This window comes from Loxodonta africana, chromosome 15 (assembly GCF_030014295.1).
Source record: "Loxodonta africana isolate mLoxAfr1 chromosome 15, mLoxAfr1.hap2, whole genome shotgun sequence".
NCBI lineage: Eukaryota > Metazoa > Chordata > Mammalia > Proboscidea > Elephantidae > Loxodonta > Loxodonta africana.
Window position 1 is genome coordinate 14,904,479 of NC_087356.1, and position 16,813 is coordinate 14,921,291.

Genomic DNA, 16,813 nt, shown 5'->3' on the forward strand with positions numbered 1-16,813 from the left:
CTTCTCCTCTTCTCCCAAACACACCAAAATTATAAATAAATAAATACAGATACAAATAGTTATAGTCTGGGGATGGTGGAGCTTCACGAGAACATAAACATACACTGAAAAACAGCTCCTGGCTGCCTAGAACAGTTTACAATTTATTCATCTAACATTCAACAAGAATAAAACCATTCAAGCTGAGTATTTTCCATACTTAAAAAAAAAAAAAAAATCAATACCTGTCCTCAAAGATACAAGGTCAGGGCTATGAAGGATACAAAGAATAACACGAGTTACCTCTTTCTGAAGAAAGATCATTTGAGGCGAAAAAAAATGGAAGCCTCATTAAAAGCTAATTGATTCAAAACCTTAAGTAAAAAACAATAAAAAAAAAAATTACAAAGCATTTTTTTTTTTTTTTTTGCAAGGTAGCATGGTACTAAGTGCCAAAAGGACAGCAGGAGAAGACTACTGAGGGTTGGGATTCTCTGGGAAAGCTTCAAAGCAGGTGGGACGGGGAGTTGGGTCTTTCATTATGCTATAATGATTATGGAATCTGGATCAGTGGGGGAAAAAAGATGTCTCTCCAGATGGAGAGATGGGAATATCCAAAGGCACTGAGGTGTTAACTCCAGGACATGAAAGGAAAAAATTAAGAATCACACCTTTGGGAAAGAAAGCAAAACAAATGATGGAAGCCTCTAAGATTTTCAGATCTTCACTTAAGGGTAACTAAAAAGAGTTCAGAAGCATCACAGCTGAAACACGAAATGATAAACGTGGCTAGGAATTGAAAAGATTTAGATACCATTTACAAAGTGTTTGGTAAGGGTAACCTGAACAAGTGGAAAATTATGGGTGTGCTTCTCAGGGCACAGGAAAAGGGAGTTGGTGGAATGTACTCAACATTACAAACCACTATTGCAGTCAGCAATAAGTAATTATATGTCAAGATCTCCTGAGGCATGAAACTGTTGTAACTACTAATAAGGGACATACTGGAGACAATGGATGAGACAATATAGTATAGCAAGTCTCACCACTACTAGCTGTGCTTCCTCGAGCAAGACACTAAACCCCCTAAGTCTTAATTTGCTCTTCTATTGAAAAAGAAAAAAAAGTTTAAAAATCTGTTAAGAGTATCAAATGACATTTAACGTAAGAACTTTGATAAAAATAAAGGTAGAATGAAAATGAAAATATACAACATATCAGAATTTATGGGACAGCTAAAGCAATGCTGAAGGGGAAATTCATAGCCCTAAATGCATACATTACAAAAAAAGGAAAAGTCTCAAATCTAAGCTTACACCTCAAGAACCAAGAAAAAGAAAAGCAAAAGGAAATAACAAAGATCAGAACAAGTATCAGTGAAGTGGGAAACAGAAAATCGATGAAACAAAGAGCTGGATCTTTGAAATCAATATAATTAACAGTCTTTAGCAGAACTGACAAAGAGAAAAAGATAGAAAACAGAATTACCAACACCAGGGATGAAACGGGGGATAAACAGGCCCTGAAAACATCAAAAGGATAAGGGAATACTACAAACAACTCTACACACATAAATCTGACAAACTGAAAAGGATGGATCAATTACTCAAAAACTACCACAACTCACCCAGTATCAAACATTATGAATAGCCTCGTAATTTATTAAGGAAATTGAATTTGTAATTTTAAAACTCCCATAAAGAAACATCCAGTCCCAGATGGTTTCACCAGAACAGACTAATATTCCTTAAGAATACATACACAAGAATCCTTAACAAAATATTAGCAAAACATAACTCAGCAATATATAAAAAGAATTATACGCCATGACCATACCAAAACCAAACCTGTTGCCGTCGAGTTGATTCCAACTCATAGCGACCCTATAGGACAGAGTAGAACTGCCCCACAGTTTTCAATGAGCGCCTGGTGGATTTGAACTGCCTACCTTTTGGTCAGAAGCCATAGCTCTTAATCACTATGCAACCAGGGTTTCCATACACCACGACAAGTAAGCCTTATTCCAGGGATAAAAGGTTGGTTCAATATTCAAAAATCAATCAATATATTCTACCGTATCAATACGCTAAAGAAAAAAAACCATATTATCATATCAACAGATGCAGAAAAAGCATCTGGCAAAACTCAACAGCCATTCGTGACAAAACTCGCAGAAACATAAGGGTCGAGGGAAACTTCCTCAGCTTGAAGAGCATCTACAAAAAACTTACAGCTAACATAACGCTTACTGGTGAAACACTGAATGCTTTCCCCCTAAGATCAGAAGTAGGCAAGGACGTCCGCTTTGACTCCTCTTACTCAGTAGAGTAAAGAAGCCCTGGAGGTACAGTGGTTAAGCGCTCAGCTGCTAACCAAAAGGTCCCCCTGGTTCAAACCCACCAGCCACTCTGCAGGAGAAAGACACCGCAGCCTGCTTCCATGAAGATCACAGCCTAGAAAACCCTAGGCTGTGATCTGGTTTTACTCTGTCCTATAGGGTTTTTTTTTTATAGGGTTGCTGTGAGTTGGATGGTGACAAGTTTGGATTCAACATAGTACTAGAAGTTTGTAACCAGTTCAATAAGGCAAGAAGTGTGTGTGGGGGTGGGGGGGAGCATACAGATTAGAAAAGAATGAATAAAACTGTCCTTATTTGCAGAAGACATGATTATTTACATAAAAAGTCTCAAGAAATCTATAGAAAAACTCCTAGAATAAGTGAGTTCAGCAAAGTTGCAACACCACCAGATGAGCACGCAAAAACTGATCACATTTCTAGGCATTCACGATAAGCATGTGGAAACCAAAATTAAAAACAAAAACAAAAAAACACAATACCACGTGCAACTTCTCCACCAAGGAATGAAATGCTTAGGTATGGATCATGCGCACATATGGTCTGCAGTCTCAAAATTACAAAAGACTGATGAAATCAGCCAAAGAAGACCTAAAGAAACGGGAGACACGTTGTGGTCAAATACCAGAAGGTTCAATACAGTAAAGATGTCAGTTCTCCACAAACGGATACACTGGTTTAACATAATTCCTATCAAAATCCTAGCAAGACGTTTTGTAGCTATAGACAAGATTGTTCTCAAAGTTATAAGGCGGAGGAACTAAAACAGCTAAGCCCATCTGAGAAAGAAGAGCCTGGCAGGCACCAACGGTTAAGCACTGGACTGCTAACTGAAAGGCTGGCAGTACGAGCCCACCCAGAGCGGCCTTGGAAGAGAGGCCTGGCGATCCGCTCCTGAAAGGTCACGGCCACGAAAACCCTATGGAGCAGTTCTACTCTGGCACACACAGCATTGCCAGGAGTCGGAGCTGACTGATGGCAACTTTTGTTTGTTTGCTGGTTGGTTGGTTGATTTGTTTGGGTTTTTTTCCACTTCAAGGTTTATTACACAGTTATAGTAATTAAGACTGTGTGGTATTAGAGGAATAACACAGACATGCAGATCAATAAAACAGAATACAGAAACCAGAGATAGACTCACACAAATATGCTCAACTGATTTTAGAAGAAATGAAAAAGCAATTCAACGGACAGCCTTTTCAAAAAATGGTGCCAAAGCCAAGTGGTCACCTACAGGCCAAAAAATGAACCGAAGCCTCAGGTCTTACACAAAATTAACTCAAAATGAATCAGACTTAAATGCAAAGTGTAAAACTACAAAACCTTTAGAAAAAGAAAACATGAGAAAATCTTTGAAATCTAGAGTTAAGCAAAGCGTTCTTAACACATCACCAAAAGCATGAACGATAAAAACTAATAAAATGGACTTCATCGAAATTAAAAGCTTTTGCTCTGCAAAAGACCCTGTAATGACCCTGAAAAGACATACATCTAACAAAGACTATTATCTTGAAATTATAAAGAAACTCTACACTCAACAGTTAAAAAAAAAAAAACCAGCTTTGTGCAATGGCAATATCGTAGCCAGTGAGATTTATCCAAGACGTGATTATTGTTACTTGAAAAAAAAAAAATCCAATTAGAATCCAAGGAAAAGACATGAAGACAACATACAGATGTTAAGCACACGAAAAGATGTTCAACATCAATAGCCATTAGGGAAATGCAAATTAAGGCCTCAATGATATACCACTCCACGCCTATCAGAATGGCTAAAACAAAAAATAGTGACACCACCAAATGCCAGTAAGGATGCGGGGAAACTGGGTCACTCATACATCGCTGGTGGCTATGTAAAATGGTACAGTAACTCTGGAAAACAGTTCGGCAGTTTCTTATAAAACTAGGAGCTCCGGTATTGTAGTAGTTAAGAGATCGGCTGGTCGCCAAAAGGTCAGCAGTTCAAACCCACCAGCTGTAACTTGGAAACCCTATGGGACAGTTACACTCTGTCCTATAGGGTCGCTATGGGTCGTCACCAACTCAATGGCAACCGGTTTGTTTTGGTTTATAAAACTAAACATGCAGCTACCACACAACCCAGCAATTGCATGCCTGGGCATTTAGCCAGAGAAATGAAGATTTACGCTCACACAAAAACCTCTGAGTGAATGTTTAGAGCTCCTTCATTCCTAATAGCCCAAAACTGGAAACAACCCAGGTGTCCTTCAAACAAACTGTGGTACGTCCATACCATGAAATACTACTTAGCAATTAAAAGCAACAAACAACAACATGGATGAATCTCCAGAAAATGATTGTTGTTATTGTTAGCTGCTGTTAAGTCAGCACCCCACTCATGGTAACCCCATACACACGACCAGACCATTGTGATCCATAGTTTTCACCGGCTGGTTTTTCGGAACTGCCAGGCCTTTCTTCCTAGTCTTAGTCTGGAAGTTCCACTGAAATCTGTTCGGCATCATAGCAACACGCAAGCCTCCATGGACAGACAAATGGTGGCTGCACTTGATGTGCACTGACCAGGCACCCAGAAAACGATGCTGAGTGAAAAAACCCAATCCCAAAAGGTTACATACTATACGATTCCATTATGTAACGTTCTTGAAATGAAAAAATTAGATGGAGAACAGGTTAGTGGCTGTCAGCAGTTAAGGAGGAGGTGGGGGCAGGAGGGAAGTGGGTATGGCTATGAAAGAGCAACATGAGGGATCCTCATGGTCATGGAAATATTCTGTAACTTGACCGTATCATTGTCAATACCCTGGTTGTGCTATCACACTATAGTTTTGCTAGATGTTTCCAAGGGGGACGCTGGGTAAAGAGTATAGCGGGTCTCTTTATTATTTCTTACAACAATTATCTCAAAATAAAAAGTTTTAAGAACAAAAGTGGCGTCAAAACAAATGAAGAAATCTAATAGTGAATAAATGAAGTGTCCTCGTCTGCCAAAGTCTGGTATAATACTAAAGATTACTCTGAGAATCGACAACTGTACAAGACATACTCTTCCTCTCCCATACATACACTCAAACACGGCAAGTTTAAGGAGGCAGTTCTGACAAGACAAGTGAGACTTTACTAAGTACCTGATAAAAACCAAAAACCAAACCCAGTGCCGTCGAGTCGATTCTGACTAGCAACCCCATAGGACAGAGCAGAACTGCCCCACAGAGTTTCCAAGGAGCGCCTGGCAGATTCAAACTGCCGACCCTTTGGTTAGCAGCCGTAGGACTTAACCACTATGCAACCAGGGTTTCCAAGTACCTGATACATACTTCTACATACTATCAGAATCAGAGAAGGAAAATGCTTGTACAAAACAAATGAGCTGTGTAGGTTTGGACAGATCACCTTACCTCTCAGCCTGTTCTCACAATCTGAATTTAGAAGGCTGCTTAGACTAGCAGTTCTCAAACCTTTTGGTTTCAGGCAAAAGATTTTGTTTATATGGATACCAAAAAAACCAAACCCGTTGCCATCGAGTTGATTCCGACTCACAGAGACCCTATAGGACAGAGTAGAGCTGCACCATAGTTTCCAGGGAGCACCTGGTGGATTTGAACTGCCGACCTTTTGGTTAGCAGCGGTAGCTCTTAACCACTAGGCCAACAGAGTTTCCACATGGATTATAATCATTTATAACTACCGTATCAGGAATTAAAACACATTTTTACAACACAAGAATATATAAGAACATATTCCATTAGCATTAAGCACGATGTCATTACATGTTATGTAGCCTCTGGTTAACTGCTCAGCTACTAACTGAAGGTGGTGGTTCAAATCCACAGAGGTGCCTCAGAAGAGAGGCCTGGCGGTCTACTTCTGGAAGTCACAGCTACTGAAAACTGTGGAGCACAGGTCTGCACGGAAACACATGGAGTCACTGGAAGGCAGAATCTACTCAACAGCAACCGGTTTGGTTTGGTTTCATTGTTACGCAAATAGTTAAGACCACACTTTGAAAACCCCTGGCTCTCAAAAGAATGCATATTTATACGTATATGGAATGTGTATATGAGAACGATTCGAAAGGTATAAAAAACACTATACAAATCAATCATGTGTTTTCTTTTAATGTACCGGTGCCACGGCAAAAAAAAAAAAAAAGAGGAGGGAGCAGCCTGGACAACCAACACCACAGCTGGGTAAAAACGGGAGAGCTTCTGAAAGGCCAAGGGAGCGGGACTTCACCCAGAGAATCCAGAGTCACGGAAGTGTAATCAAGCCGTAAAATCACTACTACTGTACTAAGCCTGCACTAGGTGTTCAAAACCGTTATAAAAATAAGGAACACACATCACTTTTAAATCTAACTTTTGGCAACGACCAGAAAATCAGGCAAAAGGAAACCTCCCCGAAGTCCCGGCCTTCCAGCCTCCTCCTCCACGGCTCGCTCTGCAAGCTGCGCGGGGTCCGCCTTCGCGCTCCGAGTTTGGGGGTGAGGGGCGAAGTGGGGGCAACCCGTGCGGAGGGAGCCGCGCGCTTCCCGCGCGGGAGCGGGACTGACTCAGGCCGCCCTTCCCGCTAGAGCGGGAGACAACCGCCCCCGCTTCCCGCCTGGGGATCGAGGACCCCGGGTCCGGGAACCAGGCTTCGCCCGCCCGGGGGACGGGGCTGAGGGGGGCCCAGACCGGGAGGGGCGCGGCGCCGAGGGCGCGCGTCACAGTGCGAGCCCGAAACAAACGGGGCCGAGGGAGAAGGGGAGGGTCGCCGGGGGCAGCTCGAGGGGCGGGGGGAAGGGCCGCGGCGCCCCGAGGTAAGGAAGTTACGGTCGGAAGCCCGGGGAGCGCACCCCAGGAGGGGGTCCGCGGGCGTGGGCTCCCCGGGCGGGGGCGGCGCTGGGGAACGGCGTCCGAGGGCCCCAAGGTCGGGGCGACAGGGATTCTGGAGGGGGAGTGGGTGCTAGAGAGGGTCCGGGACTCACCAGGTGCCGCGACACTTCGGAGGAGGCCATGGCCCCGAGCGGGAAGGCAGCGAAGGGCGGGGCGGGGGCCAGCCGGAGCCGCGGTCACAGGGCCCGCACCCCGAGCGGCCGGTCCGGGCGGGAGAGGTGGAGCCGCCGGGGGAGTCCGAAGGAGGGGAGAGGGCGGGGCCTGGGAGGACCGAGGGAAGGGATGTAACCGGCGGCGCGAGGGCGGCCACCGAGCGCGCGGAGGCTGGCCCGGGCGCGGCGGGACGCGGCCAGTGGAGCCATGCGGCCCGGGAGGGGGCGCCCGAGGAGCCGAGGCCTGGATTCGGAACCTCCGCCCGAGGACGGGAGCGGGGCAGGGGTGTGAGGTCGGGCCCGTCGCTCCGGTACGGAACATGGGAGGGGTCAAACCTAGCGACCTCGGTGACTAAGCGGTGCGGGCCCCGGAGGGGCCAGGCCCCGCCAATCGGGGTCGCGAGCCATGAACCGCGCCAAGTCCTTTAGCGCGCGTGTGGAGCGAGCCCCTCGGGGAGTGTAGGTGGGACCTCTGTGTTCTAAAGAATGAGACATAAGTACACGGGGAGCGTGAGTGGAGGACACTTGGGCTGTGAGGAAGAAGCGCAAGGAGGGACGACCCGGCCTCCTCAGCGCCGGCCTCCTCAGCCCCCGCCCCTGACGAGCCGAGCACAGATTGCGGGCCGGCCGCGGAGACCGGAAGTGGGGCGGGGCGGGGGCGGGGCCTGGCGACGCGGGCTGCGGGCGGGGGCGTGTCCGCCGCGGCGGCTCCTCGGTGAGGTGGTGGCGGCATCCTCCCGCCTCAGACGCCCGGGCGAGCGGGGCCGGCGCAGGAGAGCCCGCGAGGAGACTCCGCCGGCCCAAGCCCAGCATCTCCGAGCGGGGCCGCTCTCGGCGCCCGCCATGGGGCCGGGCTGAGCCGCCCGCCGGCCGGACAAGTAGGAGCCGGGATGGAGGGCACCGCGGAGCTCAGCCAGGAGGCGGTGCTGCGCTTCCTCGGCCAGCACGGGGGCCGAGTCCGCAACGCCGAGCTGGTGGAGCACTTCAGGGGCGCCCTGGGCGGAGAGCCCGAGCAGCGGGCCCGCGCCCGCGAGCACTTCAAGCAGCTGGTCAACGCCGTGGCCACGGTCCGCACCGACCCGGCCGACGGCGCCAAGTACGTGCACCTCAAGAAGAAGTTCAGCGCGGGGCTCCCGCCGCCCGAGGAGGTCCCGGCCCCCGCCGCCGGCCCGGCGCGCCCTCCCAGCCCCCGGGAGGCCCGCCGCGCCGGGGAGCCCCGGGCCAGGCCCGAGCAGCCCCCGCCGCCGCCCCCCGACGACGCCGTCGCCGCCCCTCCTCTACCCCCCCGAGATCTGCCGCGCATCTCAGTGACCGCGGAGCCCTGCGATGACGATCCGGGGACCCCAGAGGACCTGGCCCAGCCTGGGGAGAGCGACCCGCTCCCCGCAGAGGCGGCCGAGCACCCCCCGGCGGAGGGCCCGGCCGGGGAGAGCCGGAGTGAGCCGCCCAGGTCCGGGCAGGTGCCGGCCCTGAGCGTCGGGGTCCGGAGGAGAAACTCGGGGCGCAACCTGCAGCCCCTGCCCCGGGCACCGCCCCCAGGGCTCTGCGAGGAGCTGGAGCCCCCGCCTCACAGCTGGGAGGACGCGGATGGGAGCAGCTCCTCTGGGGGAGCCACCACCCCGCGATCTACCCGCAAGAACTTCCGAGACCTGGTGATGGGCAGCTCCCCGCAACTGAAAAGGAGCTTCTTTCCGGGGGGCAGTAGCCCGGGGAGCTCCTCCGGGGGAGGCCGCGGCAAGGGCGGAGGGGACTCGGACAGCGCCTCCCTGGCTTCGTCGTCGGCGGAGGAGGAGGGCAGCGGCGGGGGCTCGGTGACGCTGGACCCCCTGGAGCACGCCTGGATGCTCTCGGCCTCGGACGGCAAGTGGGACAGCCTGGAAGGGCTGCTGACCTGCGACCCCGGCCTGCTGGCCAAGCGGGACTTCATCACCGGCTTCACCTGCATGCACTGGGCCGCCAAGCACGGCAGGCCGGAGATCCTGGCCAGGCTGGTCAACTTCGCCAACAAACACCAGCTCCCGGTGAACATCAACGCCAGGACGAGCGGGGGCTACACGGCCCTGCACTTGGCGGCCATGCACGGGCACGGGGAGGTGGTGAAGCTGCTGGTGGGGGCCTACGACGCCGACGTGGACGTCAGGGACTACAGTGGGAAAAAGGCGTCGCAGTATCTGAATCAGAGCGTCGCCGAGGAGATCAGGAACCTGGTGGGAGCCTTGGACGAGGCCGACGCGGAGAGCGCAGCCGGCAGTGGAGGTGGGCGCTGGAGCTTTTCGAAGGTGCTCCCCTCGCATATCATCACCCACAAACTGTCGCACACCCTAGAGGACGGAGGGGATCACCACCACCACCATCATCACCCCCACCACCTCTTGGCCGAGGCGTGGGCTGGAGGAGGCAAAGCAAAGGATTCAGGTCGCAAGGCCTCAGTCGGCTCTAGCGGGCGGTTAAAACCCAGACTCAACAAAATCCGTTTTCGAACCCAGATCATCCACACCACACCCTCCTTCAGGGACCTGGAGCAACCACTAGAGGAGGAGGAGGAAGACGAACGGCCCCTGAAAGGCCACACATCCTCCTCATTCAAACTGAGACCGAAGTCCAACGTATTTGGGTAAAAGTAATTTCTTCTAGACAATTGTAAGGTTCGTTTGCCTTCGGGAATAGAATACGGGGCGTGGGCCAGGAAGTGAAACCAGAAAAGACCGAGGCTAAATTCTGTAATGGAGCAGGTGGGATGGAAGAAGTAACAGGTAAAAACACCTGGCTTTCCGTGCGTGTGCCCGTGCCGTCTGCAGGCTAGCCTTCCTGGGGAAGTGGCTTTCTTTTTAAACTGGTTCATCATACCCTGACCTGTGCCTCTTTGCCCACTCTTCCTTCTGCCCTGGAGTCCCTCTTTCTGTGGACTAGAAATGTGGCCGAATTGGCGGGACCATCGAGCATTCTTTGCTGTAACCATTGCCTGATGCCATGAGAAGGAAGGAATTTTCTCTGTTTTTAAAAGTTGGTGACTCTTCCAAAAGCAACAAGAAATGCAGATTGTGACCGGTAGTCTTTATTAAGAGTGAACAAAACTGCCTGCAGCCCTGTTGATTTACTAATTGCAGTTGATTACTAAGGTACGACTGAAGGTCAGGTCAAATTGAAATGCAGAAGTTCTCAGTAGAATAATGTGAATAAAAATGGGAATCCTGTTTGTATTACAAGTAACAGTGCAACTTTTTGAAAAAAGCAATTTCAGTTTTAATCACTGATGTGAAAAAAGGCAACATTCACTTGGAGTTAATCTGTAGTCTGGTTTCTGTTTATCTCTCACACCACTACCCTCGGTATTAAGGTACATTATTAATAAATACACAGTTTTTTATTAAAAGTTAAGAATACTCAGCATCCTGCAGTCCGTGTAAATAAAACATTGCCTCTCCTGATTCGCATTACTTATTTTGCTGTTGTAGAAGTCTAAATTTGCCGGGGTTTTATTCTGGCGGCCATATAACCATTGGTTTTATTTGGCATGACCCTATTTGGTGGTGCTTAGATTGACTTAAGGAGCCCTGGTAGCACAGTGGTTAAGCACTTGGCTGCTAACCAAAAGGTCAGTGGTTCGAACCCACCAGCCACTCTGAGGGAGAAAGATGTGGTAGTCTACTGCCATAAAGTTAGATTACAGCCTTGGAAACCCTATGGGGCAGCTCTACTCTGCCCTGCAGGGTCACCATGAGTGAGAATTGATGGCAGTGGGTTAGAGTTGAAATTGCACCGAGAAACCATTTCTCATTTAGACGATTAGCAAAATTGGCGTAAATGTTAGTAGGCCTACACTTCTGTGAAGTAATGATTAACTCAATGACTTTCACTTAAGGTACACTTTTTATTTTACTAATAAAATAACATTCATAGCCTCTATACTTTGTAGCAATGTTTGCAAATGTTTAAAATTATAAATCCTTTAAATTTTCCAATGTTTCTTTGAATTTATTAGAGACCTATGGTAAAGTTACTGAAAAGCTGGGTAGTAAACCCACCCAGTTAAAGATAGCACTTTATAAACAAGGAAAGAAAAAGAGATGGGACTATTTCTATACTTACATGCTGCTGACTATTGACTCTTTGTATTTAAGTGGAAAGTACTACCCATTAATTAAAGACTTGTTTAAGTGGCTCATAATTACATTTCATTCAAATATGTTAGGGTAAATGGCTTTGTAATTGCTTTAATATCTAACTCACAAACAAATCTGCTTGTAAGGAGGTTATAAACAACTTTTGTGGGGGACTAATTTGAACAGTCTTTATCCCTGAGCCTTCTTGGTCTCATTGTTGCTGAAACATAATTACCTACAGCCGAGAGAGGTAAGGAAACCCTGGTGGCGGGCGTACTGGTTAAGTGCTATAGCTGCTAACCAAGAGGTCGGCAGTTCGGTTCTGCCAGGTACTCCTTGGAAACTATGGTGCAGTCCTACTCTGCCCTATAGGGTCCCTACGAGTCAGAATTGACTAGACGGCAGTGGATTTATAGAGGTAAAGTAGGTGCAGTAACAGCCTGCAGAAGGAATGAACTGAGCTGTGAACTGCACAGGGCAGCAGCATCTAGAATTCTTAGATTTTTTATTTCCCAGGTCGGAAATCTGTGACAAGTTTATCATCATGCCTTTCTCTAGGTAGCAATTGGATTTGTTTAAAAATGAATGAAAAAAATCACATAAAATATATGAAGCATTATACATTTGTGCCTTTACATTTGTCTTAGGATTATGGAAATAGGGCATGAACACCTGGGAAGCACTTTCATCCACACAGGTGGGTGAAGAACCAGTCTAATTTTGTATAAAGATAGGTTCCTTGAAGGTGAAAGTGGTCGTTTGTCCTGAAATTATATCACCATCACATGCATCTAGTGCAGACGAGCTATGACTTCCAGGGGAAGACTCTTCAATTACACCGACATGTAACGCTAAGGTGAACTATAAAGAGTGGACGCTTCAGAACCACCTAGATGTTCTACTGAACAGTCAGTATTAATCTCTGAAATGTGTGTTAGTAACTAACTGCACAACATGTATAATTTCCTAGATCTTTACCAATTGAATCAATACTTCATTTACTTGTTTTTCACCTGAAAAGCTTTGACTTTTCTATTAAAATATATTTTAAATTTTACAGAAAAAATCATTCCTGAGGGAAACTACTTGTAACCTTCATTTTTACCTTGTGGTTGTGTGCCGTAAAGTGTAGCATTTTCAGCTACTCAGCTCTACATTCCTCTTATTTTTTCCATTTCAAAAGCAAGAGATTATAAAAAGCAAATAATTTGTGTAATTTGATATTTATAGAGTTGTGCCTACCATTAATGGAAATGTGTACATCAGATATTTAGGTGTTTATCAATATAAAACTGTGTGATCATATGTGTTTCTTACAGGTGCACTTGAAACTCGTAAATGTCACAGTTTTGTTAAGATTTTATGGTATGTAAAATGCAGCTAGCTTACATAACTTGAAAATTTGGTACTATTTCATTGTCATGCCTGAAAACTTGGAGTCCAGGATGTCTTGTCTTATTTTTTAAATAAGTGAAGCTTTGAGAGTTTGAGAATGTAAACTTTGTTTATAAAGTTAGTTTTATCAAAATAAAAGAAGCCCACTAGAGTTTTTCTGTCTGTAGTTCATTTTTCCTTTGTAATTCTTTATACTTTTCACTTTTTTGTACAGTGCTTTACATTTTACAAAATGCTTTTTGCAGTTCCAACTTATCTGATCCTTTCGCTATCCTTTAGGGTTCCTGGCCATATATCCCTAATTTACAGATGAGGAAATGAAGCTGAAGATCGATGGTTGTTCAGGGTCAGAAGTAAATGGCTGTTAGTAAGGTCTTTTGATTCAGTGCTTTTCCGTATTATGTTTTCTACACTGCGGATTGCCAAGTTTTGGCAAAACTTCTGTAGTTTGGTCTCAATGATGGAGGACTCAGCTTGCAGAGAGGGTAGCCACCACCTTAAAAAAAAAAAAAAAAATGCACACACCATCTGCCATAAATCCTCCCTACCCAAACTTGATCTTAGATAGGTATAGGAATAGTTTTTTCCGTTTTCTTCAGCATCCGTCCAGCTTTAGACATCAACAAATTCATCTCATCAAGCCTTCCTTTGATCTATATTTTAACAAAATTCACCTGTATAAGAGGGCACAGGAATGTGGCAATCCTTGGTGTAGCTTCCCACCATTGTGCTCTCTTAGGGAGAGTGCATTGTGATTGCTGCTGGCTTTTGGTCATTTTATGACAACCCATACAACATTTTTTAGTATAACTGAATATCTAGGGAAACCTAGTTTATTTCTAGAATGGCTTCTTTCCCTAGAAGTATGTATCTTAAAAGGACTCATTGGTGATCTCTTTCACATTTTTCCTAGTGAAAGGTTTTTATTTTGTTAAAGAAATGACATTATTTGGGATTCCTCCTAAGGTTAACTCTAAAAGTAAATGGGAATTTGCTGCAAACCCGTGTTCCTTCAGCGATGAGTCATAAATTTTCAGAAAATACTAAATAGTAGAGAGCTGGAAGATGGAACTTGCTTCTCTAGATACAGCAGTAGAGTTGGTTATGTTCCTATTTGCTTTTTTCCCCTAACATTATAAAGAAATAACCTTCACGTTATCATACGCTTTCCCCTTAACTCTCTCTTTAAATGTCAGTTTCAACTAGGAAGTGGCTTCCCCATTCCGTTAGTAATTACCTATTTGATGTATTGATGAGGAATGTGTGACAAAAGCCTCTTGGCACGATGCCTGGCACATTGAAGGTACTCAATAAGTGGTGTTGTTTTATGGAAAATACTGAAGAAATATTTAGTAGCAATACATCATATACTTAACATGGATAAATTCAATAGCTTGCACTCATGCCAAGTGAGTAAAGGTGTTTTTCATACAACATACCTCCTAACTGCCAGTCAGCCACTTCATCTACAGCTCAAACAAAAGAACAGCAGTTGATTCCAATTCTGGAAGTAAAATTGCTTTTAATGAGATTTTAGTTTGTAAATGATTTTAAGAAATTTTCAGAAGTAAATTAGACTGTAAATTTTACCTAGAAGCTGACTCAAGTATAAAACCCCTAGGAGATTCTAACTGGCTTTAAATATTCTACGTACTGTCACGTATATAAATGTCTATTATGTGAAATCCTAAAAATCAAAAAGAGTAGGGAGATGAAGTTTAGCTTAGCCTACTGAATTTTCTAATAATCATTTTAACATGGCATGATTGCCTCCTTAGATCTAGAACAGTCAACCTTTGAAAATAATGTCAGAGGTTACGTGAGCACATAAAAGATTAAAAGAGATCATTTTAAAGCACCCTTGTGACCAGCTCTGTCTTGGGAACCACTGCTCTAGGCCATATCTGTTCTGACCAAAGGTTTAACCAGAAATGGCGCTAACACAACCACAGAATGACGTGATTTAATCAGCCCTTCATTACTGGAGTAAAGTAGGATCATGTAATTTTTTTTTTTAACCCAACATTATGCTGTCCCAAACAAAAAACCTGGAAGCCCCTGTTAGAATACTCTCCTAGGTCTCTAAGAAGCTTTGAATTTAATAGTCTAGAAATATAATCGAACATCCCTGAGATTCGTCCAGAAGTTTCGGATAGTGATCAATGTGATCCTCAAGTTGGTAGCGTTTAAGAGGAAATCAGTCTGGCTCTAGTCAACAGTTCAATGCTATGTGAGATTCTAAATCTGGCTAAGGATTTTCTTTGGCATTAGGAAAGCACACTTTACAAAAAGTAAGCCTTTTAATATGACCCTCATCTACTCATTCGATTTTGGTATGCATTGTATCGATAGCACATTGAGGTACAGCGACTCAGCTATTTGCTGAATTCACTGAGCTACTTGCTTACAAGTTCATGTTGCTAGTTCATAGCAGAGCCTGGCTCTAGGGTTTGTGCACTTGACCACTGTGCTATGCCACTTCTCTGGGAATGTCTCTTAAGACAGTCAACTGGCCCTCAGCTTACAGAGCTACCACCTAATGATGCAGAAAATTGTTGACCACAGTACCTGTAAAAGAGATCAAACTAAAGACCACTAATGGGTAAAGCAAACCTGATGGCTACAACAAATAATGGATTTAGCACGCTAATATCACTGCTGAGTTTGAATAGGATTAGATCTGGATTTTGAAGTGTTTGTTCTTTTAGTCTTACTGAGGATAAAATGCATTTGGTTTGGAAAAGAATATGTACCTGTGGAGGAGCTGCTAAAATTTGTGGGGTGTTTATGTTTCTTTTTTAGGCTCACCTACCCTCTCCCCAGCCCTTGTCTGAGCACTTATACGTTGATGGAAGGGTCCAGGCCGGCTTCCACATGATCCTGAGATTAAAGGCAGACCAGGAAGAGAAGCATCAACACCACATCCATTTTCCATCCCGTCAAATTAAAAAATGTATAACCCACTGAATCAGAATTTTGATAATTCATGTCAGAATAGGCAGAAGCTTTCCTTTGTTTTAAAGGGTGCTCTTTGAATGTTTTAAAATACTGAATCATTACGAATATTAGCTCATTGTTTACCAACTGCTCTTAAAATGAGTCACTTGGCACAACTTTGATGCCCAGTTAACTATGTGTGTACTTCAAATGAATAAAAGTGCCTTGTTTTTTATGAAGAATATTTTGTATTAAAAAATTAATATAGGCTCATGGTTTTAAACAAATGACAATGTAGAAGCAGAGAGGGTGAAAAGTAAGTTACTCATTTCTCCCCCTATCTTCATTCACCAGTATAACTTCCACCCTTTTCCTCATTACACTTTCCTCTAATTTAGGCTGGCTTCTTTCTTTCAGTTAAACTAATTTATTCAGTGTATACTGGATTATAGCTAATGTAAATATTCAATAAAAAAAAAAAAGCCAGTATTTAGATTCTTATCTAAAGGACACTTAAATCTAAAACTTTGAGATAAGAGTGTAATTTGTTACAGGTTAGATTCCTCTGGAAGCTTAGTTCAGGTCCTCATTCCATCTGAAGGTGTTCATTGCAACAGCCTCTGAACCGGTATATATGCCATTCCCAGAGGGAGGTTTCCAAAATGAAAATCTGATCATACCATCCAGATTCCTTGAACTCACAGAAAAGACTTTCCCTGATCCATCCCCTGCCTTTTTTCTTTTAATAGTTTTTTTAATTGTACATTAGATGAAGGTTTACAGAGCAAATTAGTTTCTCATTAAACAATAACACATATTGTTTTGTGACATTGGTTACCAACCCCCTGACATGTCAACACTCTACCTTCCTCAACCTAGGGTTCCCCGTTACCAGCTTTCCTGTCTCCTCCTGCCTTCTCGTCCTTGCCCCTGGGCTGGTGTGCCCATTTAGTCTCATTTTGTTTTATGGGCCTGTCTAATCTTTGGCTGAAGGGTGACCCTCAGGCGTGACTTCAGTACAGAGTTAAAAGG

The 16,813-nt window shown here is 45.2% G+C and overlaps 2 protein-coding genes and 1 non-coding gene across 5 annotated transcripts in view; 2 read left to right on the forward strand and 1 right to left on the reverse strand.

Annotated features, from left to right (window-relative positions):
- Nucleotides 1–7,411, reverse strand: part of SEPTIN10 (septin 10) — a 62,974-nt gene extending 55,563 nt beyond the window's left edge. For 2 of the 3 annotated variants that reach the window (XM_064268610.1, XM_064268609.1), the window contains exon 1: nt 7,287–7,409. In XM_064268610.1, the coding sequence (XP_064124680.1) occupies nt 7,287–7,316 (30 nt within the window). In that variant the 5' untranslated portion in view covers nt 7,317–7,409. Of the gene's footprint in view, nt 1–7,286 lie in introns of all 3 variants that reach the window. The other variant, XM_064268611.1, reaches the window with a different exon arrangement.
- Nucleotides 3,894–3,978, forward strand: LOC135227851 (U4 spliceosomal RNA). Its single transcript, XR_010318033.1, has one exon. It is a non-coding gene; the product is annotated as a U4 spliceosomal RNA (small nuclear RNA).
- A 721-nt stretch (nt 7,412–8,132) lies between the features above and the next one.
- Nucleotides 8,133–16,182, forward strand: SOWAHC (sosondowah ankyrin repeat domain family member C). Its single transcript, XM_010593588.3, has 3 exons — nt 8,133–8,494; nt 8,533–8,542; nt 8,637–16,182. The coding sequence occupies exons 1-3, from the start codon at nt 8,237–8,239 to the stop codon at nt 9,962–9,964; spliced, it is 1,596 nt and encodes a 531-aa protein (XP_010591890.2). The 5' UTR covers nt 8,133–8,236; the 3' UTR covers nt 9,965–16,182.
- Nucleotides 16,183–16,813: the final 631 nt, after the last annotated feature.

Excerpts from the sequence above, each read along its gene's own strand:
- SOWAHC (XM_010593588.3), top strand. The coding sequence starts at position 8,237 with ATGGAGGGCACCGCGGAGCTCAGCCAGGAGGCGGTGCTGCGCTTCCTC.